Here is a 27,888-nt window from a genome sequence, read left to right as displayed (position 1 = left end):
TAAGCTTCTTCCTTTTTTATTCTCCATCATGGCAAGGTCACTTTGTATGACCATTAGAATTTAACATTTTGTTCTAGATGTTCAGGAGGTAGCAATGAGAAATGACACAAAAGAAAGGTATCTATAATAATAAAATATGCTAATTAGCCCTGATGTCCTTCAGGATGAAGCTGCGCTGGGCAGGGGTTGAGGGAGAAGCGCCCGCCAAAGCCCCTTGCACGAATTTCGCGCATTGGGCCTCTAGTAATTACCGTAAGTGAGGAAATACAATTGTCCTTTAAAAATCTGATACGATTAAATGTTCAGAACCATTAATTGCACAATAGAGCTAATACTGTAGTATCTATTTAACAGGCTTGTCAGAATTAAATAATCCACATAAGAGGCCTTAATGGCACCTGGCATATAATAAGCTCTTGTGGGTGGGAAGTAATCAACAAAAAAACTTGTGTGTGTGTGTGTGTGTGTGTGTGTGTGTATACACACACACACACACACAAGTTTTTTGGTTGATTTGGGTACATATATGCATAACCATGGATACAGACAATAGGCTGGTGAAGGCCTGGGACTGGGGTGGGGCCAGGCTGGAAGGGATGAATAGGGGGGAAAAGGGGACATATGTAATACTTTCAACAATAAAGATTTTTTTAAAAAGCAGCTCTTAATAAATTTTAGTTCATTAAATATCCCTACCTGACAAATTAATTTTCTAATTCACTGATTTCTCTGTTTAATCTCTGATTTTAGTCTTCTGCTATTTTAGATTTTTTTCTGTATTTTTCACTTCTGAAGTTGAATGCTTAGTTCATCTAAAGGTACAAGAATTTGACATTTTATTTGCATTTATATTCTTAGCTATCTCTAATTAGAATTTTGATTTTTCTTTTGAAGCAAAAGTTATTGAGGACTCTTTTTTAAAAAAAAAAAAATTCTTTTAATTGATTTTCCACAGAGAGGAAGGGAGAGGGATAGAGAGCTAGAAATATCGATGAGAGAGAAACATCGACCAGCTGCCTCCTGCACATCCCCCACTGGGGATGTGCCCTCAGCCAATGTATGTGCCCTTGACCGGAATCGAACCTGGGACCTTTCAGTCCACAGACCGATGCTCTATCCCCTGAGCCAAACCAGTTTCGGCTTGAGGACTCTTTAAGTGTAGTCATTAAAACAAAAATATTTTTCTAAAAATTTGAGATGGTTATATCATCTTAATTTACATTTGAGAATAGTTTATCAACTATTGAATAGCATTACCTGTTAATGATATCCTGTCTCCTGAGTCAGATGAAAGTTCACCATGCCTCTTCTGTCCTAAACATGTTCTACCTCTTTGGTAGAAATAAAGATTGTTGAATTCTTTTTGATTTATATTAGAATCAGAAGCACAAAACAAATCCAAACTGGGTACAGATGGTAATTCTTTCCAGAAATTCTCTTTAGTCCCAGCACTTGAACTTTTGTATAGGAGGTCTTCTAACTCATCTGATAGACATTTCTGCTGATTAGTGAATACATTATCTCTCTGAGAATACCATTTATCACACATAGTCTGCTCTGAACCATACTGTAGGTTGAATGAGTGATTCTGTTCCCATACATTTTCCTTACAGTTCCAATGAGGAAGTGATTGAGAGCCTTCTAAAGAAAAGATAGGGGCAAATTCTTCTTTATTTATTGGTATTTTGGCTTCATGTGTTCCCTTTCTCTGATAATTTGTAAAATTAAGGGCAACTCTCTTCTGAGTGTTGTTTGGTGATATTCTGTTTTCAAGATTCATTTGTGTTAGAGCTAAAGAAAAGACATCTGTCTGTGAATCATTCTGGTCTAGAAAGGAGTTACCAGCTGATTCCATATTAATCAGAAAAGGATTTTTCCTTGATTCCATATTAATCAGAAAAGGATTTTTCTCTATGTTAGGGTTACAACTAGAGTCTTTCCAATAGCTGGTCTGACTCGAAGAAGTCACAGGTGGTAAAACGCACGGCACTTCTCTTTCTCTTAGTTCCTTCAGGGAAAAGTTATAGTTTGAAGTGCTGTTTGTTTCTTCCTGGCCTGTCTCTCCTAAGTGTAAATACTGGTAATATTCATGTTCTTGAATGGCAGAGTCTGAAGGGTCAGAAGCTGAACTCTGAGAAGGGAAGGTACTAGTTTGATTACTATTTTCCTGAGATGATGAAATTTGAGGTGATTTTGTTATGGACGGAGAATTAATCTTGAATAAGGAAGTGATGTCACAAAAATGCTAAAAATATTTAAAAATTAGTTAGTACAATACAAATACAATATTAACCTCAGTCAAATAAATATACATAATAATGCTTATTCATATGGAAAGGAGGCTAAATATAAAGAAGGTAGTTTATTATAGGTATTATATTGACCCATGTAATAACAACATAATTAGGCTCTGTTAAATGAAAAACTTATTGTAATTTGAATTTTCTAATGTTATAAAATAATTTTAATTACACAAGTTACACATGAATACCATTTCCTTGATAAAAATGTAACATTTTACGAATGAAGCTAAAGTTCTCTTTACTATAATGAAGGGTGTCAGGATTGTTTGGAAGAGATCATGTAAATCCACATGAATAGAGTCTATAATTAAATATTTGGGGGCACATTAACATTTCACAATAATTTAAATTGCAATAAACTGAATTATTTGTATAAGGTAACTTTAAAATGTATAATGTGATTGACAACCTATGAGAATTCTATATAAAATTTAGCTAAAGGAATTTATTTGTTTGCTATGTGAAGTCCAAAACAATTACACTTAGATTCCTTCATTTTGAATACCCTTATTGTAAAAATACATTCTCAGATGGAAAGGAAACAAACCTTTATAAGAATATAGATCTTAAATAACTAACCTTTAATACTTTTTCTGGAACTTCAGGTAGGAGTTCCTGAAGTTGACAAAGAGTTGCTAATAATATCCAGTGGAGTGAAGGCCCTTTATTTAACATGAGCTGAGCCACCAATGGGTTAATACATGGAAAATCAAGTAAGTACATTTCTTCCTAGAAAAGAGTTTAAGGACTAATCAGCCAGTGGTCTTTTAAAAGTGACTCATTTTATTTTACTCATTCTATTGGATTAAAACTTTTGTCATTGCACCTACATTCAGTTTGAGCTGTCTGGAAAAAAGTATAGCTAAGAGAGAAAGAAACTTTCATACACTCAGAATTGCGAAGGACCTGAAAGTTTATTCAGTCTAATCAGACATTCAAAAAGATGTGTTACAGTTCACCTTCTTCACATGACAATTGTTTTAACCAATGCTACATTGTCTAAAGAGAAATCTTTTACAAGACTTAGTATAGGACCTCAAGATTTCTTTAACTCTCCCTTTGTATTCCATATACTGTCATTGTTTGATTAAGATGAACCATGTTTATGATACTTAAGATACATTAAAAATCTAAGAAAAGCCTCGTTTTAAAGACTAATATGGGGAGAACTTCTATTGACCAGAACTGACCCTGACAACAGACAATCTAAAAATGTATGTTTTCAGGGTCTAGAACTATAGCAGCCATCTCTATATTTTACTTTTTCCTGAATTGCACTGGCTTTTTGTACCCTCTCTGATTTTTATCAAATGACAGACATGTGAGCAGATTTGACATATCTTGGTAGGACATACATATACATGTCATAGCTAATTATACCCATACTTGCTGATAGTATTGTGTTCTGTTTAAGCACGTAAAAGCTCTGTGATTTAATACATATGAACATTTTATTTGTTTTATAATTTTAATTTTTGAATAAGTAAAAATCACATGGTTCAAAACTTTTAAAGTACTGAAAGGTGAAAAGTCTCATTCTCACCCCATTACTCCAGTTCTCTGTGGAGATTGTTATCATTTCTTGGTATCCTTTCAGAGGTATTTTATTAATTTATAATTAAACACAAATATTAATTTCCCCTTGTTTTACACAAATGGTAGTATACTGCTTGCTCTGTCCTGAAAATTTGATGTTTCACTTAACAATCTATCTTGGAGATTATTCCATATTAGTACATAAAGAGCCTTGTCATTCTTTTTTTAATGGCTTCATGATTTGAATATATTTTAAAAATAAAGGTAACAGAAACACTGAGTTGGTATAAGATCTTGGAAATATTTATGCTCAAACTAAAGGAATTTCTAAAAATTAACTATTTAATCTTATACGTACTTTAAAACTCTAAGTTTCAATAATATAATTAAATTACTGACAAATCATGAAATGATAAAATTTTGTTATTTTCTTAATTAATTTAATATTTTTAAATGTTTAAATTTAGGAATTAGAAAAAGTTATGTTTTTAAATATATTAGGCATTGAAGTCATTACATCACCCTATAATAACTTAGATTTGAAAGTTCATTATAAAAGATCCCATTAAAATAGTTCTGTGAAATTAACAAATACAAATATTTCTAGAAAATGGTCTAAATAAATGTTGTACATCATGATATTGTCCTATATGCTCATGCAAGCATTGGAGAACAAAATATACTACCAAAAAGAGAATTCAAATACAGGTATTCATATTTGCTTTGAAAATATCTAACTTATTTACTTAGGAAATATACCTTAGATGGTGAAACTTCAAGCCAGGATTTATCTAACCATTCATGAGGATCTCTCTTTGAAGTCATTAAATTGTGGTCAGCAATTTGTCGGATAATCAAGGCAGTCTCCTCCACCCCTGGAGCAATTATTAGCTGAAAAATATATCTTAATGTCAGACTATAGAAAATATTTGGAAGCAAATTGTATTACTAAAAAATTGTTTATAATTATTAGGAAAAAAAACAATAGAGTCTAATCTTTGAGCACTATTTTAGATATAATTTATTAATTTGTCTATGTGAAACCCAGGGCATTTTTTTTTGTGTGTGTGAGAGGATAAGCAATTTTCTTTCCTTCTTTAAGAATGATATTCTTGTAGTTTCGGATTTTTGGAACTAAATTGTTTTTCTTCACTTCCATTGACATTTATTAATAACATCATTTAAATCTATTTGGTATTATATTTAATCTATTTTAGAAGAAAAAGCAATTTGGCTACCACTAATAATGTTTAATATTTTGCTTTTCCTAGGTTAACCTAGTAGTTCTCAACTAAAATAAGAACTTTAAAAAGATAGTGTAAGATTTGTTAAAAACAAAGTTAAAAATAAAGGATATTTGCAGATGAAGTTGAAGCTTTATTAAAAAAAAAAAAAAAAAAAAGCCTGGCCGGCGTGGCTCAGTGGTTGAGCGTCAACCTGTGGACCAGGAGGTCACTGTTTGATTCCCAGTCAGGACACAGGCCCGAACTGCAGACTAGATCCTCAGCATGGGGCAGGCAAGAGGCAGCAGATCAATGATGCTCTCTCATTATTGATGTTTCTCTCTCTCTCTCTCTCTCTCAAATCAATTTTTTTAAAAAAAGGTTTTGATTTAGAGGTAGCCATCCCTAGCATTTTTGGCTTATTTAATACTAAGATAATGCTGCCAAAAAGGTGTGTGTGTATTAAACTAAACTCTAAGAAAGAATTTTGTCATTTCCCCTGCTTCCTGTCTGTCACTTGTGTTCCCTTCCATGCATTTCTTTCTTCCTCTTTCATTTCTATTTTTATCTTCTTTTAGGTTCCGTTGAAGGAAAGATTGTTCATGGGGTAGCAGTCTAATGTGGACTAGCCTAAACAATGATGTCTTAGAAATATAAACATGCTGTCCTGTAGTAGAAATTTAAAAAGCAAAGACTGTACCAATCTCAAAAAACAATTATAACAATTTTTTCTTTCACAAGACTTTCAAAAATAAAACTGTTTGTATATAACTGGGGAATATAAGTACTCTAAAGAAATATTTTCTTTAAATTATATTAAATATGTATAGAGTGCACAGAAGTACACTGTTTGAGTCCAATTTTATTTTATTAAGTTTTGGGTGTTTTGAGAATATTTGATAATAGAAGAGTACTGAGCCCCAGATTTGGAAGAATGTCTAAATTTCAGAGCAATGACACTGAAAAAAGAGCTAAGAAAGACGACTAGAGATAACCAAAATATATGTCCTAAGATATCCATTTTATAGCAGATAAGAACTAAGTACCGGTATATTTTCCTAAGTGAGCATTTTTGATCAAGGGATATGTTTATTTTTATTCATATCCTGCTATGTATCAAATAAATATAAGTAGTAATTCAGAGATAAAATATGATTTTATATTTATTAAACTAAAGACTTTTAGGACTGAAGTGTAGGTGGAAATAATATTCATTAATTTGAAAACTGTTCTTTATTTCACTTTTAGGCAGTTTTGGTTTACCTTTAATGTTTCTTCTCATTGGGTATATGAGTTTGAGTATAATTTTGGTTTAAGAAAAATATTTATGAACAAACATATAGGAAAAGAATACCTTTACATCCAGTTCTTCTGATTTTAGTCCAAATGAAACTAAAGCTGCATAAATCAGTGCTAGGTGATGAAGTGTCTTTTCTGTAAAATAATACCTAAAAAAATTATATTACTATACTTCCACTCACTTGACATCTGATTATACTTATTAAAAATTCATTTTGTTTTCCATATTTCATGTTATTAACCCTTTGTACGCTATAAGCATCTATAGATGCTTTAAAAATATTTTTTTTGAGAATTTTCAACTGAAAATATTCAAGAACACCTGAATTGTGAGTAATATATTCATTTTTTATAATATCCATTGCAAATTGATTTTTAAAAATTAAATTCAAAATATCATAGTGTGTGGGGATGGTTTCCATTTTGGATGTGTGGCAGTTAACTGGTTAAAATAACCTGGCTAACACAATACTGGTATGGCAGACTCATGGGTCTTTGTCTACTTGAAATTTTTTGGGGAAAAAAAATTTTTCCCCCCCACCTCCATTTAAAAAACAATATTGTTAAATCTGAGGGATGCTAGGGTGCAGGGAGGAAGGGGATAAATTTAACTCATCCCCTTACTGTCAGTGTCTTGGCATGGATTTTTTTTTTTTTTATAATTCTTCATTAATGAACATTAATGAAAAAAGTATAGCAAGATGCTCATTAGTTGGTATGTTTAATAAGGTTTCAGAGAGAAGTTATTTAAGAATGATTTATCTTTTAACAGACAAGTCCAGAATTAAGAAGTAATGATAAGTGAAATACTTATCATTAAGTACAAATCATCATCAATACTTATCAATAAGTACAAATCATCCTCTCTTCCTAATTCTTAGGGAGGTAGAGGAGGAGAGGATGATTTGTACAGCAGGTCCAGGGGAAACATATCTCCAAAATTTCGATTTGTTTGCCTGTGGACATGCCTCCACCTTGATAATCCCTGACTTAAAGCAAACTAGATGAGCAAGCAGAAGAGTAGTGTAGCTACTTCTATTCACAGAAGAGGGCTGAATTAAAACTTAAAAAATATGAATGTGACTTTAGATGAAGAAATGTTTACTTACTCTGAGTTTATTTTTTTGGCATATAAAATTATCCAACAATAGCTGTACTGGAATGATAATGCCATCAGTCTCATGATAATGTTGTCTGATGCCTTCTCACAATTCAATTCTTCTAGATCCTACCAGTAATGAATAAAATAAAAAGATTCACTAGGTTAATAGTTGTTATGAAATTATTGGTACCATATTTCAAAAATCTATAGCATATAAATTATAGTTTGAGGAGCAGTATGAGCATGGGCTTCTATTTTCTGAAAAAACAAACAAAATATATTAAACAAATGAACAAAAACAAATCTTTAAAAAAAACACCTCTAACAGAGCTTTGTGTTTCCATCATATAATTATTATATTCTTAACATTTGCTGATGATATTTCTCATTAATTTCTATTTCATACTGTCAAACTGGTTTCTTCAATTAAGCAAACATCAAGAAGATTCAGATAATTTTTATATCTTAAATTATAAACTATATGGATTTTTTAAGAGACACTCATTAAAAAAAAACAGCTATTTATAGGCAATTCCAACTTACCTCACAGGAAATCCCATATTACCAATCATGGACTAAAATACTGCTCTCTTTTAAGAAACATAGTGGCTAGGATTTAGCTTTTAAAGTTTTCAACACTATAATTATTATATAAATACACTTAAAAATAGGACAATATACAATATTAAGGATTCTATATTTGCCTTGTCTTAAAGTATGTTAAAAATTATAAGCATCAAAGAAGCTTGGTAATAGACAGTTTTCACAGTCATGATTTTGGCACTTGTGGCCTATTTGCAAAGTTTTGGAAGAAATCATTAATAGATCTTGTTAAGCTCTCTATAGTAAAGCTAATAATAAAATTACATGGTTATATATATTTTTAATTTATTTGATTTATTTTTTATTGTATAGTTTTACCTGCAAAATTATGGCAGTGTGTTCATCAACTGTCACTACTACATAACCCTCCGTACCTCCAAAGATTTTCATCGACTCACTGCAGCATCTCTCCACTAGTGTGATATTATAGCTGTAAAATACAATATCTGGGGGTGACATAATGAAATGACTAAAAAAATTCTTTAAGAAAAACTACTGTCCTTCTGCATATAAAATTATTTGAACTACTGTGCTTTTTCTCTGACACATCAATTTATTCAATTTTATCAAATTGAGATATGAAATTATTTACTCAGTACATATGACAAATCCATTGGCTATGTTGCCGTAGGTACTTTGCTAAGTATTACTGAACACAATACTATTACAAATATATTAGCCAATTTATTCTGCTCTTTAAATAATAACTAATGAAACCAAAACATCATGCTATGAGACTAAACATTCTGCATTTATCAGAATTTTCTTTTCTTTCTCCTTAAAACTGACTTAGATTTTAACTACCTTTTTTTTAAAACTACCTTTTATTAGCTCAGAGGTTTCTGTGAATGACCCATAACCTTGAGATATATTGTAAAAACAAAAGCATAGAAAGTAAATCTGCATTTTAACTAAGGTCACAGCACAGTCATCTTTCCTTGAGATAAAGCCCAAGTTCTAACATCACTATGACAACAGTATGTCTTGATAAAGTGTTTTATATAATTTTAAATTCTCAGTGTTGATATAACCTAGAACTAAAGTTCTAAAAATGTGAAAATTCATTTAGTCCCTCATAGTCCTGTTTCCTAGGAGGACTGAAAGTCCTCTAAATAAGAATAGTTATTCTTTTTTTTTTTAATAGAATAATCATTCTCAATGACACAAAGTTATGAATACATGTCTGTGAATTTTATGTTTTTATTTGCTAGAACCAAAAGAAATACAATTAAGATATAAATTTAAACAATAATGCAATATTTTTCTTCACAAAATTGTTACTGAAAAATAATATTTAATAATTATTACGGTGTACTAGAGGAAGAGAAATGTACACTGACATAAGCTTTCTGCAAAACTATTCCTGTGTGATATAATACCAGGCTTGAATCTGAAATAGTACCATATAATCCTATATAATAAAAGTATAATATGCAAATTGACCAAATGGCAGAATGACCGGTTGCTATAATGTGCACTGACCACCAGAAGGCAGATGCTCAATGCAGAAGCTGCCCCTGGTGATCAGCACCGCTCAGCCAGAAGCCAGGCTCACAGCTGGTGAGTGCAGAGTGGTGGCGGAAGCCTCGCCTGCCTCCACAGCAGCGCTAAGGTTGTCTGACTGCTGGCTTAGGCCGCTCCCCGCTATCAGTAGGACATCCTCCAAGAGTCCCAGACTGTGAGAGGGAACAGGAGCCCCGAGGGCACAAATTTCATGCACTGGGTCTCTAGTATAGAATAATATTTAGCCATTATATATACTTGGCTAAAGTTATGAGATCTATAACTTACTTGGATTCTAACAACTGAAGTATTTCTGGAGCATTAAGAAGTCCTTCAGATGCAAACAACACATATGGAACCTGGATTTCCAAAAGAAAGCCACCAAAACTATCCAGAAAGTTGTTTCCTAAATAACAGAAAATTTATAAATATTTCTCTTTTTTCTCATTCCTCACTCTACCTAATTTTTTACTAAACATGTTCAAGGTATATGTTAAAGGAGTCATATAAAAATAAAAACATATTCACTTAAAACATCAGAAGTCAGAATAAAGAAAGTTCTGAAGAATAAAATAAAAACCATGTTATCCTACTACTTAGAAAAAGTTAACAGATTTTATTAAAACTACTATATACTAAAACAAAGTTTAGTACATACTTCCAGACTTTCTCCTATATTTTTGCTTATCAATACTCACATAAGTACACTTAATTAAAAAGAAAAATGGAAAAGATAAAATAGGATTATTATCTTACAGAATATTAAAATCTGCTTTATTCACTTAAATATATATTGGACATTTACTGTGTAAATATACTGCTCAAAATTTAAAATTATGTACAATAACCTATAGGAAATGATATAGATCAATAGGAAAAGAATAAATGCCTGAATAGATAAATGGACAAAGGACATAAACAGGCAACTTACAAAAGAATGGCTATACAAGATCAATTCACATCTGAAAAGATATGAATAATCAGATATGCAAACTAACACAACTATAAAATTTTTTCTGCCTATAATTATGTCAAATATCTAAAAGATTAATAATGCTGACTTATAAAGATATGGGAAAAGGATCCTCTCACACTTTCTGCATAAATATAAATTGGAGCCGAGACTGGTTTGGCTCAATGGATAGAGCGTCGGCTTGGGGACTGAAGGGACCCGGGTTCGATTCCGGTCAAAGGCACGTACCTTGGTTGCAGGCATATCCTCAGTAGGGGGTGTGCAAGAGGCAGCTGATCGATGACTCTCTCTCATTGATGTTTCTAGCTTTCTATCTCTCTCCCTTCCTCTCTGTACAAAATCAATAAAATATATTTAAAAAAAATATATAAATTGGAATAGCATTTCTGGAAGGATATTTGGCAATATATAAATGTGTGTATACATTTGACCTAGCAATTAATTTTACTTCTTGGAATTTGAATTTCTTAGAACAAGTATATCAAGATATATAAAATAAAAAACTACTTTATCTTAGAGTATAATAGTGAATTGAGGCATTGTAAATGCCCAAACAAAGAACTGATTGAATAAATTAAATTCATTTTTGAGAGAATGAAATAAGCTTCTAAATATAAATAAGAATACTTATCTTTTATCTTTTCTTTGGCCCATTCTTTAATAGGTTAATCAATTTAACATTTAATTCTAAATATCAAAGATTCTAGATAAGAATTATGGTGTATGTTAGAATTGAGTTGAAATGACTCAGAATTTCGAACTTCCCACTCATACTTGAGGTGGATAGAAAGTAATTTATAGCAAATATTAACAAAGAGATGCACTGGTGGTAAAACTCCACGGGCTTTTTCAATGAAATAGTCTGAGAATTCACAACCTTAGTCATGTAAAGTGAGCGATGCAAAGAAACCAAAGCGGCTTTAGAGTCTTCTCTAAGTATTTGTGCATACTTTTCTTGCTTATTAAAAGTTTTCTGAATCAGTCAACATGCTAATTATCCAACATAATTTTCTCTAAAATTCAATAAAATACTATTGAATAAAAGTATCAGATTGGTATTATATATAATTGTAATAAAATTATGCTATTATAAGTAAAATTTAGAAGTTAAAGGGATGAAGACAAATATAATAGGTAAAGTTTGCTTTTCAGATGAGGAATATGAGTATGAGATAGTTCAAGGACTTGTTCAAGGTTACATGGACAGTGATTCGATTACAGCTTAAACTCAAGTCTTCTCATGCCATAGCTTATTCTCTTTCCACAGATAAGAAACAGAGAACAGAAATTTCATTTTAATGAAACAAAAAATTTTTTAGTTTATATTCTTACTCTTTAAAACTGTGTCTGGAAGCATCACTTTAAAGGTCACGTATGGAATATTCAATTGTTCACAGTGTTTAGTCCAACAAGAGTTTTCTACGTAATTGTATTCCACCACAAATGAGAAATTACTCCAGGGGAAATCTGCTCCAATATATTGATTAGGTACCACTACACAGGAACTTGTACTGGACAAAAGAAAGCCAAAAAAAAAAAAAAAAAAAAAAAAAAAAGCCAAGAAAATATAACTATACTTGTGTAGTTATTTACTTAGAATGCTAAAAAATAACTGTTTTTGGCTTATGTTTCTCTTCTCTAATCTATGCCTATTTATCTTGGAAAAGCACTGGTGTACTTTCTGTTTATTTGTTCTCCAATTATGCTAATCTTTATTTATTTTTTAATGGTCATAGTTTTTTTTTTTTTTTTGTGTGTGTGTGTGTGTGTGTGTGTGTTTAATTCAAATATAAAATACGGTAGACTAGCTCAGCTGGCATGGCTCAGTGGTTCAGTGCCGACCTATGAATCAGGAGGTCATGGTTCGATTCCCGGCCATGGCACATGCCTGGGTTGCAGGCTGAATCCCAAGTGTGGATATTCAGGAGGTAGCCAATCAGTGATTCTCTCACCATTGATGTTTCTATCTATCCCTCTCTCTCCCTTCCTCTTTGAAATCAATAAAAATGTACTTACACACACACACACACACACACACACAAAACAAAAACAAACAAAAACCACACAGAAAAAAACAAAAACAACTGTAGACTATTTCACATCCTCAAAAAAAGGGATCTTACTTTTATTACCTGAATCTTATCCATAACAGACAAGTCATCCTGAGAAATCAATCTCATTTTCCTACAAATGTGAGGTTTTAATCTTTGAGAATCTATATAACAGAGTATTACCTGACAACTATGAAGTGCAGTTATTTTTCCCCCTCAATGGGCTTCATAAGCGATTTAACAACAACCAAAAAGGTGAATACTTAAATATCTTAGTTATCTTTCCCATCTTCAAATGGCATATAAGAGCACTTACTGTAATTAAAATTCTCTACCACTGCTTTCTATCAAGAGCAATGTAGATAAAAGTTAAAAGGTATTTATGTCTAGCTTTTACTTTTATGGGCTTCTATGTGATTTACATTTTCTCTTTTTATTATTTAGATCCAATATTAGCAATAAATAATTTCTATACAAAATAAGGCAAAATAAAAACATTTTTAGTCAAGTTGACATGAACTTTATCAGTAGCAGAACCTCATTGAGAGAATTTATAAAAATGTTCTCTAGGAAGAAAGAGAACCCAAACAAAGGAAAGAAATAAAAAGAAATTCTAAACAAACAAAAAAAACTGGTAGTCTAAGTAGGCACTTTCTGTACTGACAATAACAATTATAATGATAATTTGGGGATATTAAAGCAAGATTGAACTAAATTTCTGGACAACAAAATATATAACACAAAGCATTGAATTGAGTTAAAGTGTATAGAACACTTTAATGAAGCATTTTTTAGGTACAGGGTAGAGATGTAACTTTATTAGCACCACACTCTAACCAACTGAGCTAACCAGCCAGTTGTGAGACATTAACTTTATTAAACCTTTTTTTTTTTTTTTTTAAGTTCAGTTCTAGGAGAAATTGCGCCTTTCCTGGGGAATTCATATGTTTGCTCCCCATAGATGAAGATATACATTTTTACCCATTTAAAACACCTTCAGATTCCAGAAAATCTTTTCTTTTGTTCGACTGTAAGACAGTCACTGTTAAACCTGTTGGAAAAAAGGAGGAATGAAAGAAAAATTTTCCCAGTGTTTTGTTCAAGTGTATTTTTAAAGTGTGTCACGTACTCACTACCACAAAAATGAATGAAACATCTGAGAACAAGGAAACTGTTTAAAATACAATTTGGGGGATTATTTTTCTAAATCTAGGGTATCAAAAAGTTTAAACCATGGGCAATATTTCTGTGTGAATGTTATGTATATAAGCATGGAAATTATGAGTTTACTTTGTAAAGTAATAAAGTGGATTTAAAAAAACCTTAATTTTAAAATAACAAAATTAAACTTACCAATTCTGTGCAGTTAACTTTATTTTACTAAAATATTATGGTAGAGTTTACCAATTTCTCTAGTAAAATTTTAAGTACATAAGTAAACATCAGGAGACTGCATTTCAATTTCATGTTATTTACTTTTTAACAAAATACAATAAACTCCATAAAATTCTGTATCCACACATACAGTTTATTTTTTATAAACATATTTAAAAATAGCTAATTCTAGTTAAAATAAATTCTACACTCTATTAGTGTACTCTGTCAATTGTAAAGTTCACAGTGGTCTGATGAAGTAATGACAAAGTAATGCTCATTATATTACATTTACTTGAATTGAGGTGACAATAGTTTTGGTAGCAATAAGAAGGAGGGAGTATGATTTTTTAAAATAATTTATAAAGTCATATAATTTAAAAGTTAATCTCCTTAAATGATTTGTGTTAGCTTATGATTCCAAAGCAGATTACTTGTTGAGTGCATTTCTAGAATCTTGCAAACACATAGAATGATGAAAATACATTTTTACTTTCTAACACTCAATAGCAAAAAGGGTCTCACTCCTAGATATAGAGGATAGTTACCAGTTAGAGAGTAAAAACATTTTTCAGTGTGTAAAGTCAATATTTTTGTGTCAGCAGACCTTGTTGAAATAAAATACTAACAGTGTTGATATAATTCCAAATACCAAAAGAAATAAGGAAACAGTGTAAAGCCTAGATAAGAAAAAAATATGTACAGTAATAATTTGCCAATATATCTTAAGTGACTTAAAAAAAAAAAAAAAAGGTGTCCCATTAAGTAGGTTTAAATATTCTTCTTTGTGGGGCAGAAATATTTTCTCAACTGTGGCAGATTCAACTCTACAACTGTTAACTATTGCTCTAACTTTTTGGAACTAGTAAGGATCTTGTGAATTTGGTGAATATGACTCATCTCCCCAGTATTGGAAAACTGAATGAAATAATAAGACACTACAGAGAAGGTGGTGGGGAGAGAGAGAGAGGGAGAGGGAGAGAAAGAGAATATCAGATTCTATAAGAGGAGACTATAGGGGAAGCAGTGTCATTGGGGGAAATCAGGTTTTACTTAAGACAAGGAGGTGAAGAGTTTATATATAAACAGTGGGCTCCACAGCACAAGGTGGAAATGGCTGGCAGAGGAGGCCATAGTGGGTAAAAGAATGAACTGAAGAATGACAGTGGAACAAGAGAGACTGAGTTCAAATTCTGATTCCCACACTTACTACCTGTGAGATTTGTCTTGCTACATTACCTTTTTGAACTTTAGTTTCTTTATTTGTAAAATTGAGTTAGTAAAACCTATTCATAGAGTTGTAAGTAGTCATTATTACTTAGCAACTAGTAGACATTCAATAAAAGGTATCAATTAATAATATACATATAAGTACATTTAATTTTCACATAAGTACATTATAGAATATTTTGCAGGTTTATAGTCCAGATTGATTTAAAAACTGGCTATATATCACTGAGTTATTTACCTTTAAAGAATAAATTTTATGCTATATTAATTATACTTAATTTTAAAACTTGGTTAGATCAATACATTTTTATGTTCAAGCATATGTTAGCAAATGAAGCAAATTTAAATTGCTTACCTTCCATTTTGTTAAGGATTTCAATGAGATGTTTTTCACTATTTGAGTCCATTCTTATTATAATCAGCACCTGACCAAAAATAAGAATTTCTCATAAATGTATATCTGATTGCTTATTCTTTTTCATAGTTTTGCTACAGTGACAAAATAGCAAACTTAATTGGTTATGAAACTAATGCTATACATATACAAGTAAATATTCATGTTGTAAAAGATATGCTTAAATACAAAGTAAGGTCAAATATTAATGAGGAAAATATTTTGCAGTAGGACATTCTTGGCTTAGGGGTGGAGTGAGGACAACAAATCAATTTCAATTTTAAATTTCTTGCTGGTTATTTTAATTTATTTTAATGACTTAAGCAAGTTACCAAGTAACCATAAAGTTGGGTATAAAAATATAGGAGGGACAGAGAGGGAAAAGAAGAAAAAGGCCAAATTTGTAACCAGATTTAATGTAAAACATTTGAAATGCTTTTCTGCTTGTAAATATTTTAAAAAGTATTTTCTCTTAAATATTTATTAATGTATTTTCATATGCTTGAGGTAGGGTGGGCAAAAATTTTCAATATAACCCTAAGCATAAACTAAGTGTTTTGTTGTTGTTGTTCTTTTGGTAGAATCACATAAGATGAGATTCTGGCTCAATTTTTAAAAATAAATTATTATGGTTCTATTATAGGTAAGTGTTCATGAACTTACAAGGCCCAGAAAGCATTCATATAAGTACCAGACACCATTTTTGAGATTTGGAGAAGCAATGCATAAAAAACTGTATATAATAAAATAAAAAAATTAAAAATTCAAGACATGAATAATTATGCAAATCATCCTTTCTTTGGACCTAATTTTGTTCTGTTAACTTAGAAGGAAACTATTGAGTGACCAAATAGTATAGACTATTTTATGATTTCAAACTTAAATTTTAAAAAATTTATCTTACATCCAGTTCTTATTTAAGCTAATTATTGTTATCTGCTTTATTCCAGTACTTACCTTCATTTGCTGTACATATTGCATCCGATTTAATATCTGATATTTCAATTCTTGTATTTTGTAGTTGGTTTCAGGTGTTTTTTCCCTAATAAACTGTACAATCTCTAGCTGTCTCCAAATGTTATCCAAATAGGAGCCTAAAATGCTTTTGTACACATCTTTTGCATTTGACAAGTATCCTGTTAAAACAAAATTGGGGGGAGGGCACTTTTGGTTCTTTGAGAAACTCCATGGACAAAAAAGAGTTAAAGTTTCCTTTCATCCTTGGTTTGAAACTCTTCATCATTACCCTGAATCTTCCAGTTTGCTAGTTTGGGAGAGGTAACAAACTGGAAGCTGTGAGAAAAGAGAATTCTGGAAAGGAGCAGAGCAGGCAGCTAGACCCACACAGACCTTTCTTCCTCTGCCACTATCGAGAGGGAAGGAAAGGAGAACAACCTTACTTGTTCATGGATTTCAAGAAGTTTAGAGGAGTGAAAAAACCCTCCACTAAAAATGTCTAAGGCAGTTAGGTTACTCATTATGGCTTGGTATGTAGGGCTTATGAAGTTAGTTTTCCAACAAGGATTTTACTTTCATAATATTCTTTAATTTTTTTCCCTTTATTTCAGAGAAGAAGGGAGAGGGAAAGAGAGATAGAGACATCAATGTTGAGAGAGAATAGTTGATTGGCTGCCTCCTGCCCTCCCCACACTAAGGATTGAGCCCACAACTTGTACATATGCCCTGACCAGGAATGGAACCATGACCTCCTGGTTCATAGGTCACTGCTCAACCACTGAGCCACACTGGCTGGGCTATAATATTCTTCAAGGTAGCCAAATAGTAATGCCTAAGTTTAATTTAGTCAATGCATTTCTTTGAGAAGAAAAATAATTCAAGTATGTATATAGCTCTCAATGGTCTCACCTAATCCATAGGGTAAATTGTAGAGTACCTAAAGATGAATATGCTACAAGCAATCCTCCATAATCTCTAATCCAAGATTTTGATTAGTATTGAGTATAGGTTAGTCACAACTCTCTTTGTAGCACAGGGAGCTCAGATATGCTAGAATCTGATATTCTACCTTACTATTATGCTTTCACATCAGCCTGAGTGTTAAAGGGACTGATAGTCTTTTATGGAGGCCAGAAAGACTAATGAAGACAGGAACTAAATAGAAAACCATGTGACACTATACCATTATATTAATTATAGGTTCTGTAAATTAGGGCTATAGCTCCCAACCTTACTTCTCTGAGGATAGAGATAAGACAGCCTGATCCAGCATCAACACCCACGTGGTTTAATTGGAAAAGAAAAGAAAAGCACCATGCTGGGTTCTCTAAGAGTAACTATAATTTGGTTCTAATATTTGGCTAGATAATATAATACTTAACCAAGTATTATAACTATCAGTGGTTGCAGAGGGAGTATAACTATAGCTTACTGCTGAAACATCTCAGTCAGAAATCAGAGAAAATTTATTTTCACTTTATATTAAAACTAGAGGCCCAGTGCACAAATTTGTGCACCAGTCGGGTCCCTCTGCCTGGCCTGTGGGATTGGGCTGAAAATGCCTCTCTGATATCACCCAAGGGGTCCTTGGTTGTGAGAGGGCACAGGCCAGGCCAAGAGAGCCTGCACGATCAGGGTTGGGGAGGGACATGGGAAGTTGGCCAGTCCAGGAGGGACCACAGGAGGGCTCCGGGCATGTCCAAGCCATCTAGCTCAGTCCCGATCGTCCAGACCCAGCAGCAAGCTAACCTACCAGTCGGAGCATCTGCCCCTTGGTGGTCAGTGCACATCATAGCAAGCAGTTGAGTGGCCTTAGCATATCAATAGCATATTACGCTTTGATTGGTTGAATGGACAACCTGACACTTAGCATATTCGGCTTTTATTATATAGGATAGGTTAAAAAAAACCTCTAAATTATAAAACATAATCCTATAAACATACCATTACTGAATAATGCTCAATAATTCTGCAATAAGGGGCTTAAAGCAGTAATGTAGTAAGACAAAGTCTGATAATTTAGAAAAGATTTTCAGGATCATAAAATTTTCAACACATTCAAATTATTTTTATTTTTATCACTCAAATAGTTTATACCCTCATTTACACACACAATTTAAAAATTGCAAAAGGTATTGCTACTAATAACTTAGTCACATTTCATCTAGCAAAGATTTAAAGCAATAGACATAATGGCCTAAAATGTATATGGGAAATGTCATATTATACTAAAAATCAGTGCATGATAATGATTATATAATAAAATATGCTAAGGCATTAGGATTCTGTAATTCAGGCCTAGATGAGGGAATCCTAAACTTGTTTTTTTTTTAAGGCAATGATAGGTGTTACATAGAAGTAAAAGAAGTTACATACTTTCTTATAAGGTGTATCTTTTTCAAAAAATTGAAAGTTATTTCAAATTAAATATGTCAATAGGAATAAAAGTAAAAATAAAAAATTTCCCTACTGACCCAGTGCTGTGTCCAAGCTACACGTTAAAAGGACATCTCGAATTGTGACCAGAAGGTGTAAGAGACCCGCATGCCTAAACATCGTTTCTCTTTCAGCATTTGTACCTAAGTAAGCAAAAACACATTTAAATGTATTTAAAAACTTAGGATATATATTAGAATTTTATAATATGTATCAGAATATTTAACAATGAAAGCAAATATTTATTACTGAGTGCTTACTCTGTGCCAGGCTGTGTATAAGGTGGTTATTTCATTAAATCTAGAACAATAACCCTATCAGGCAAGTTTATTATGGATCTTATTTAATGGATGAGGAAATAGTCTTAAGGAGGTTAAGTAACTATCCAAGGTCAATTTGTGAATAAATCGTAGGGCTGGCATTCAATCCCAGACAGCTAACCTCAGAGTTCATACTCATTTTGCTTCCAAAGCACATTCAATTATTTCTACTCTTGGCGGGAAACCAGGTAAATGATTCCCAGTTATGAAACAAGAAGAAAATTAAACTCATAATTTGCTAACTGGTTAAAATAAAGGTAGAGAATGCGAACATAAAGCAATACCTTCAAATGGAGATAGAGACCTGGAAATATTTGTCTAAAGATATGACTTGAACAAGAGATGTATTCACAGGGACAGGCCAATTGTCTAATTAACATGACCACATAGCTCCATAGCTTTTTGAGGGTGATAGCTTGGATTTCACTGTGTAGGTAGTCTAGAACCACTGACCTAACTTAACCAGAAAAGCTCTACTTTTCTCTGTTTTATATAGTGGAATCCCATGAAATACTTATTTGAAAAGAGTTCTGCTAAAATGTTTGAAAAATGCTAATCTAATAAAAATTAAAAAAAAAAAAAAAGATGAGGCAAATATGTAGTAATTATTGGGGATCAAGAGGCAACAGGATCAATAACCAATTATGGGTAGTAACATATATCCTGCCCTGGGAAGGACTTGTGAAATAAGTCATTCATGACCTGGAAGTGATGAGAACAGAACAGAGAAATCAGATTTGATATCATTTTTCTCCTCCCCTTCAGAGAACATTTTTTACAGTGTAAGTCTGCAGCTCATGAATTATTTCAACTTTTGTATGGCTGAAAACATCATTATTTCACCTTTGTTTTTGTAATATATTTTTGCCCAGTATAGAAAACTTGGTTGATGGGTTTTTTCTTCTTCTTCAGCATATATATATTTTAAATCCTCACCCAAGAATATTTTTTCCATTGAGTCTCAAAGAGAGTAGAGGGAAGGAGAAGATAAAAGAGAGAAAAAGAGACATAGATATGAGAGTGACACATCAATTGGTTGCTTTCCACACATGCCTCGCTGAGGCCGAGGTTCAAACCTGCAACTGAGGTACATGTCCTTGACCAAGAATCACCCCTGAGACCCTTCAGACCGCGGGCTGGCGCTCTAACCATTTAGTCATATCAGCCAGGGCCTCTTCAGCATTTTAAAGATGTTACTCCAATATCTTTTTACTTGCATTATTTCTGACAAGAAAGCTGATGTCACCCTTATCCTTGTTTTTTTTATGCAACACATCTTTTCTTCCTCTGGCTGCTCCTACAATTTTCTATTTATTATTCGTTTTGAACAATTACGGATTTTTCTATCTCTTACAATGCCTGATAACCTTTGACTGGATGCCAGACATTGTGAATGGACTTTAATCTGTTTTTGTTTTTTACTTTCTTTCTTTTTTTGGGAGGAAAATAGGTGGTTCATATGCTAACATTAATAGGAGTCACTTTAGTTTCTGTAATAGGAAGCTGTCAAGTAACACAGGGTGGGACAAAAGTTGGTTTACAATTGTGAGTATGCAAAACACGGAATTTATTTTTGTATTATTACTTATTGTATTAGTTTCCATACAAACAACTGTAAACCTACTTTTTGCCCCACCCTGTATATGTCAATGGAGCTTCATTAAGGAGCAATACCAGATTATATTTCTTACCCTTTCTCCCTTACTTAGCTGATTCTCCAGTTTTGGTGTATGGGTGCTATATGCTGAATTGCAGTTATGCCTTCATCCAAGACTAATTTTTGCATATTCTATATTTTTACTAACTTGATATATAATCCATAAATTAATATCCTTTTAAATAATGTGACTTCTATTTGCACTCACCTTGATGAATGGCATCACTTACTACTTTTTCTTGTTCCTTTAAGAGGAATCTTGTTTGGTCAAAAAGAACGGTGGCAAATTTCCAATTGGCAACAGGGAGAGTACAGAGGTCCCCGAGTTTTTTTAAGAGAGGAGTAGCTGCTGCTTCTAGGAGACAGTACGCGTGGCACTGGCTATCTGTAAACATGAAAGCATTAAAGGAAGTGTTTCTATAAAGACTGTATGCTCTTTTTGACAAACCAATTGAACATGTTACTTCATGAAGATCTGGACTCTACCTAATGAGTTAAAAATCATGATATTGTACATAAGATTGTATAGAGGTTATTTTAAGATATTTAGGCTGAAGAAACTAGTAGAAACAAAACACCTTCCTCCATAGAATTAGTATAATTTTATGGCTATCTTGTTTATTAGAAAGGATTTATTTAGTAATTAAATTAACACTACAACTATGAAGAGCCATATAAAGAGAATTGCAATTTTTTTCTTATCCTTCAATTATTCGCTTACAACCTTAAGCCAAACAAATTTATAACAATGACAAATTGTTTCTAGTTTTCACTAGAATATTAATTTTTAAAGATTTGCATAATCACCTAAAGGTCATAAATAAAAATGAACCAAAGGAATGAAAAAATACTTAAGAACTAGTAATATACTTTCTTATTGACTTTAATAGTGAGCATGATGTTCTTAAACAGGATGTTCGCTTTCTTTGGATTCTAACATTTAAATTATTTTGTACTTTTTCTTTTTAAAAACATTTATCTTTATTTTTGAAAGTATTATATATGTCCTCCTCCCCCCTTCCCATTAACGCCCTCTACTCCCATTGGGGCTCCCACCCCCCAAACAGGCTGTTCTGTTGGAGTGAAAGTATATTCTTCTTTACAGCAGAACAAAAAATGTAATCAGTATAGAGTTCGATAATAACTTACTTACATCACCCTGGTAAGGGGTAAGGGAATAGATAGAGCAACCATTAGCAGATCATTTTTGAGACTAGAACAAGAGTTGGAGCGGTTTGCTCTTTTTCTGATGAGTGAAGGGAAGCAGCAGTTTAAAAGAAGAAATGACACTTAGTGGACTGGGGTAGGACAAAGGGGAAAACAGAGGCAGTGAATAGGGCCTTCCAAGTTTGGAAATAACTTGAAAGTAGAAGTGGGAATAAATAAATACCTGAAACAAGTAAACATAGTTACATGGAAAATGAGGATATGCTAGATACCCCAGAAAGGGCTTTTACATTCACTTAATTTCACTTAATTTGAATATATCTTAAAAGCAAAGCTTGCCCTAGCTGGTTTGGCTCAGTGGATAGAGCATCGGCCTGTGGACTGAGGGGTCCCAGGTTTGATTCTGGTCAAGGGCATGTACCTTAGTTGTGGGCACATCCTCAGTGGGAAGTATGCAAGAGGCAGCTGATTGATGTTTCTCTCTCACTGATGTTTCTAGCTCTCTATCCCTCTCCCTTCCTCTCTGTAAAAAATCAATAAAATATATTTTTTAAAAAGCATAGCTTACCTGATGCTTGAATCTCAATGACACTATCTGCTCCCCTCTCCTGATTTATCTTCTCTACAGTTTTATTAGTATAAACAATAGGACTTTCTTCTTGAAGAGTCAAAGAATGTTCTTCTTTATCTTGAAATTCTGATAAAAATATTAATTTGCATTGTTCAGAAGAAACTTAATGTGCTTTACTTAAACATTTTCTTCTAAATTGACTACCATTGTTAAAATTCTTTCAAACTCATTGCATTAAATTGATTTAGCCCTGCCAGAGTGGCTCAGTATTTGAGCATCAACCCATGTACCAGCAAGTCAAGGTTCTATTCCTCGTCAGTGCACATGCATGGGTTGTGGGTTCCATCCCCAGTAGGGGGCGTGCAAGAGGCAGCTGATCAAGGACTCTCTTTCATCAATGATGTTTCTATCTCTCTCTCCCTCTCCATTCCTCTCTGAAATAAATAAAAGTACATTTAAAAAATAATATATAGAATAGTAAGACCTAAGTATACTCTAACTCTTACACATAAATATTTTCATAGTTATTTCATCTGGGTAACCTATGTCAAACATATTCTAGAAGTAAAATGATATGACACATTACACTACCTTTGATATGGTTATAAGCAGAATGTAAAAACAGTTAACTCAAACAGAAAGTCTCTGGTAAAGTTAAAAAGACTAAGCTATTAATTGGGCAAAGTGTTCTTAGTATACATTTAAATATAATTTAAATTTCCTTTTCATCTAAAAGAAAAAAAGAATGGCAGAATGGTAAAAAAAAAAAAAAAAAAAAAAAAAGTCAGAAATAGTATGAATCTGTATGGCTAAGTTGTAGAAAGCAAGTTTTACAAATAGTGACTTTGCTTAAATTTCAAATGTAACTTAAAACATTTTAAACTAGTACATCTGTATCTATATCCATATCTTCCTCCATGCATAATAAATATCATGAGTCAATAACATTTTCTTTGAGTGTGAAAAATAATATATTCTACCTGGAAGAGCTTTGTTTCTTTATCTTTTATAAAATATATATTTTTATTGATTTCAAAGAGGAAGAAAGAGGGAGAGATAGAATCATTAATGATGAAAGAGAATCATTGATTGGCTGCCTCCTATCCATCCCACACTGGGGATGGAGCCAGCAAACCCGGGCACTTGCCTTGATCAGGAATCAAACTGTGACCACCTGGTTCATAGGTCATACTCAACTACTGAGCCACACCAGCCAGGTGTTTCTTTATCTTCTAAATTAAATTATATATTTGGCCCTTGAAGCTATCATATCTATGCCAAAATATTATTAAACTACCCACCATTTTTTTCATCACTATCTGTGATGTCACTCTCTGAGGTACAAGTTTTATGTTTATTTCTCATCATAATAAAGTCACTCAAAAGCTCCAAATGATTCACCGGCCTTTTACTGCATTTAAAAGATGCTTTTCCAAATTTTGGAGAGGAAGCTGATTCAGTGGATAGTTCTGTGCAGTCAAGTTCCAAACAATCTTTATTTTCATTATTTTGGATTATTCTATTAACTAGTTCTTGTTCATCCTTTGGTTTTTCTTCTTTTGTTGGACTTTTAACAAAATTATTTTCACCAGAAAAACACAGATCTGGTACTTCTGCTGGAGATGGACTTTTTTGTTGAAGTAATAAATTACCACTTGTAGATTCCTCATTCATAAGTACAATAGGTGAGGAGCAACTTTTATGGTCTAGCCAGGCTGAAAACAGAAAATATCCAAATGATTTCCATGACAAAATGAGTGTTCTACTAGGATAACTTTTAGTTATGGGTTCTTATTAATATAATTTAACCCAGTACTTTGTTTACTACTTTGAAAATCAGTTTTGATCTAAATAAACTAAAAATTTTAAAGGATAAAAATCCAGCTCCTCTTTTTTTTTCCTACTAAAACTAGGTCACTGAGCAAAAAGGAATTCCAGAAAAGCCCTACTGCCAGTAGACTTACAAAAAATTAGAGCTTGGGAGGTAAAAGTTACACTAAGTGTCAAAAACTTACATGCCAAGACTGAATGAAAGTACTTGCACTACATATACCTGAAAAAGAATGGTATCCAAAATATATAAAGAACTCCTGTAACTTAATTTTAAAATAAAACCAATTAACAATTTGACAAAATATTTGAATAATCCTATATAATAAAAGGCTAATATGCAAATCGACCGAACGGCAGATAAACCGGTTGCTTAACGTAGGAGCTGCCCCTGGTGGTCAGTGTGCTCCCACATGGGGGAGTGCTGCTTAGCCAGAAGCTAGGCTCACGGCTGGCGAGTGCAGTGGTGGTGACTGGAGCCTCTCCCACCTTCATGGCAACGCTAAGGATGTCTGACAGCTTAGGCCCACCCCCTGAGGGTTCCTGGACTGTGGGAGGGCACAGGCTGGAATGAGGGCTCCCCCCCCCACCCGGCCCACAAGTGCATGAATCTCATGCACCCGGGCCTCTAGTACTCATATAAGACTAGAGACCAGGTACATGAATTTTAGTACAATATTTATTTTGGGGTTGTTATAAATGTTCTAAAATTGATTGTGGTGATGATTACACAACTCTATGAATATACTAAAAAACACTGTATTTAAATGGGTGAATTATATAGTATGTGAACTATATTTCAATAAAGCTATAATATATAATTATTGAAATATAATTCACAAATGGCCAATGAGCATGTTAAAAGATGCTTTTCATCATTACTCACCAGGAAAATACAAATTAAAACCACAGTGAAATACCACAAAACACCCATTAAAATGGCTAAAATTTAAGACTGTTGATACTACGTGTTGGCAAGGATATAGAGTAACTGGGACTCTCACACATTGGAGAGTTTTCTGGAATTCCTTTGTGAATGTACAATGGTGCAACCAAGTTGGAAAACAATTTAATTGTTTCTTATAAAGTTAAACATACACCTACTACAAGACCCAGCAATTCTACTCCTAAATAATCACTCTAGAAATGATAACATATGTCCACAAAAAGATTTGTACAAGACTATTCATAGCAGTTTTATTAATAATAGTGAAAAACAGGGGGGTGTCAGGAGAGTTGATCAACAAACCATGATACAGCCATATAATGAAAAATTCCTCAGTAATAAAAAGAAAAGAGCTAGTTAAACACAGAACATCATGAGTGAATCTCAAAATGTTATGCTGAGTGGAAGAAGACAGGTACAAAAGAATTCACATTGTATGATTCTATACATAAAATTCTATAACAAGAAAAATTAATATATAGTGATAGAAAGTAGACCAGTGGTTACTTGGCTGGGGTCAAGGGTGAAAGCTGGTAGGGGAGAGGAGTGAGATGGAGGGAGAATCACTGCAGAATGAAAAGGGACACAAGGGAACTTTTTGGTGTTAGAAATATTCTATATCTTATTTATGATGGTAGTTTCACATTTGTCAAAATGCATAAAACTATACAGTTACAAATAGGTATGTTTTATTATATGTAAATTATACCTCAAAATTTATTTGAACAAAAATGCTAAATAATATGAATTAGGGAAGTATATGGTTAGGGCTTAAATCATAATCTTTGGGACGATAAATGTTATATTTTTCCTTCCAAAACGTGGTCTAAAACTTTTTTATTTTTGTTTTGTTTTTATTAGAGGTATTGGTATATGAAACATTTTAATTTCCTCTTAATTATACTACATATAACACAAAACTGCAAAAGTGCAAGAGTAATGATGAATGTAATGAGTGATGCCAACTAAGGGTTGGCCTTAATTAGTGAGTACTGAGAACTATGGTGCACTGGAGGGTGTGTGGTCTAAAATGGTGAGTTGCTATTAGCCCCAGCCAAATGTTGCCATATAAAAATGAGTCTGGTTTTTGGAATCATAAAGATAATTTCAAAATGCAGATCATTTATGGCAACACTCCAAATTTTTAATGTTGATGACTAATTAACATAAGGATCAATAATATGTGGACTGAAAAAAATCTGAATGGTACCAATTTAAAACTTTTGAGCTATTTTCTAGATATCTTGATATGTTTAACAGGTAAATAGAAACTTTATTATTTCATTTTTCTGATTATTTTCCTCTATTACTTTCTCTTGATCATGGGCTCCTGATACAGTTATTTACTTTTTGAATATCAGATTAAATTATCACCATAAAATTATTGGATATGAAGGCAAATTATTTATTTTAACTTCAAAATAGTTATATATCATAATAAACTTTATATAATTTTATAGATTTAATACATCATTTTGTATATTTGAAGACACCATAAAATCTTCCTTTCCCTTTTCTTTATCTAGCACTCTAACCTAATCTCTTTAAAAATTCTTCTACCAGGGATAAGCATCTAGGCTTTGGGTAGACTGGTATTTGCTTCATAAAATCTGTTTATTCTTCTTCCTACTATATGCAAAGCCCTCTGTCTTCTGTTTTTGAAAGATCCCTTGCTGATAACAATTCTTACCTCAATTCTTATCTCCTTAAAGCAATCTCCCAACATCCACAATAATTTCTAAAACTCACTTTTAAATATATTTTATTTGCTGTATGATAAACTAAAAGTAAACTTTCCAAACTCCTTAATAATCTGAATTTAGTAACTATTGTTTATGAAATATACATATATATTTCAAAAAGATATAATTCAGGTTAAGAATGTTCCATCTATACTAATAAAAGGGTAATGTGCTAATTAGACCACGAGGGTAAGCAAGCGGACAGGGGGAGGCAATTGGTGGTGAGCAGGCCGGTGGGGAGGGGCAGCTGGGGTGAGTAGGCTGGCAGGGGGACAGTTGGGGACAATCAGGCTAGTGGGGAGGGGCAGTTGGAAGCCATCAGGCTGGTGGGTGGAGGTTGTTGGGGGCCAGCAGGCCGGCAGGAAGAGTGGTAAGAGGCAGGCAGACAGGTGAGCGGTTAGGAGCCACTGGTTCCAGATTGCGAGAGGGTGCAGGCCCAGTTGAGGGACACCGTCCTCTCACCCCCCCCATGCATGAATTTAGTGCACTGGGCTACTAGTTTACTATAATGGCATATATACCAACCAAAATAACTCAAAAGACATTTTTATCTTCTTATATTAAAAAAATGCTAAATGAGATAATTTTTTTGCTAACAAAGGAAGATATTCTCTTGTTGAAGAAAGATCATTAAATATTATCAAAAAAATAATCTTGCTGGTTTGTGTCTA

At 32.8% G+C, this 27,888-nt stretch overlaps 1 protein-coding gene across 1 annotated transcript in view; it reads right to left on the bottom strand.

The window, feature by feature from the left end:
- SHOC1 (shortage in chiasmata 1) overlaps nucleotides 1–27,888 on the bottom strand; it is a 53,015-nt gene that overhangs the window by 3,364 nt on the left and 21,763 nt on the right. The window contains exons 12-26 of the mRNA XM_084899187.1: nucleotides 24,001–24,414; nucleotides 22,697–22,825; nucleotides 21,170–21,346; nucleotides 19,023–19,127; nucleotides 16,549–16,727; nucleotides 15,553–15,622; nucleotides 13,575–13,644; nucleotides 11,875–12,053; nucleotides 9,858–9,975; nucleotides 8,385–8,496; nucleotides 7,471–7,589; nucleotides 6,417–6,510; nucleotides 4,599–4,730; nucleotides 2,883–3,032; nucleotides 1,258–2,245 (exon numbers count right to left, since the gene is read on the bottom strand). Of these exons, the coding sequence (XP_084755313.1) occupies nucleotides 1,258–2,245; nucleotides 2,883–3,032; nucleotides 4,599–4,730; nucleotides 6,417–6,510; nucleotides 7,471–7,589; nucleotides 8,385–8,496; nucleotides 9,858–9,975; nucleotides 11,875–12,053; nucleotides 13,575–13,644; nucleotides 15,553–15,622; nucleotides 16,549–16,727; nucleotides 19,023–19,127; nucleotides 21,170–21,346; nucleotides 22,697–22,825; nucleotides 24,001–24,414 (3,036 nt within the window). The remainder of the gene's footprint in view (nucleotides 1–1,257; nucleotides 2,246–2,882; nucleotides 3,033–4,598; nucleotides 4,731–6,416; nucleotides 6,511–7,470; nucleotides 7,590–8,384; nucleotides 8,497–9,857; nucleotides 9,976–11,874; nucleotides 12,054–13,574; nucleotides 13,645–15,552; nucleotides 15,623–16,548; nucleotides 16,728–19,022; nucleotides 19,128–21,169; nucleotides 21,347–22,696; nucleotides 22,826–24,000; nucleotides 24,415–27,888) is intronic.

This window comes from Pipistrellus hanaki, assembly GCF_964339955.1.
Source record: "Pipistrellus hanaki genome assembly, chromosome: 11".
Taxonomy (NCBI): domain Eukaryota; kingdom Metazoa; phylum Chordata; class Mammalia; order Chiroptera; family Vespertilionidae; genus Pipistrellus; species Pipistrellus hanaki.
The sequence above is the reverse complement of the archived record's forward strand: the minus strand, read 5'-3'. Positions and strand labels throughout refer to the sequence as shown.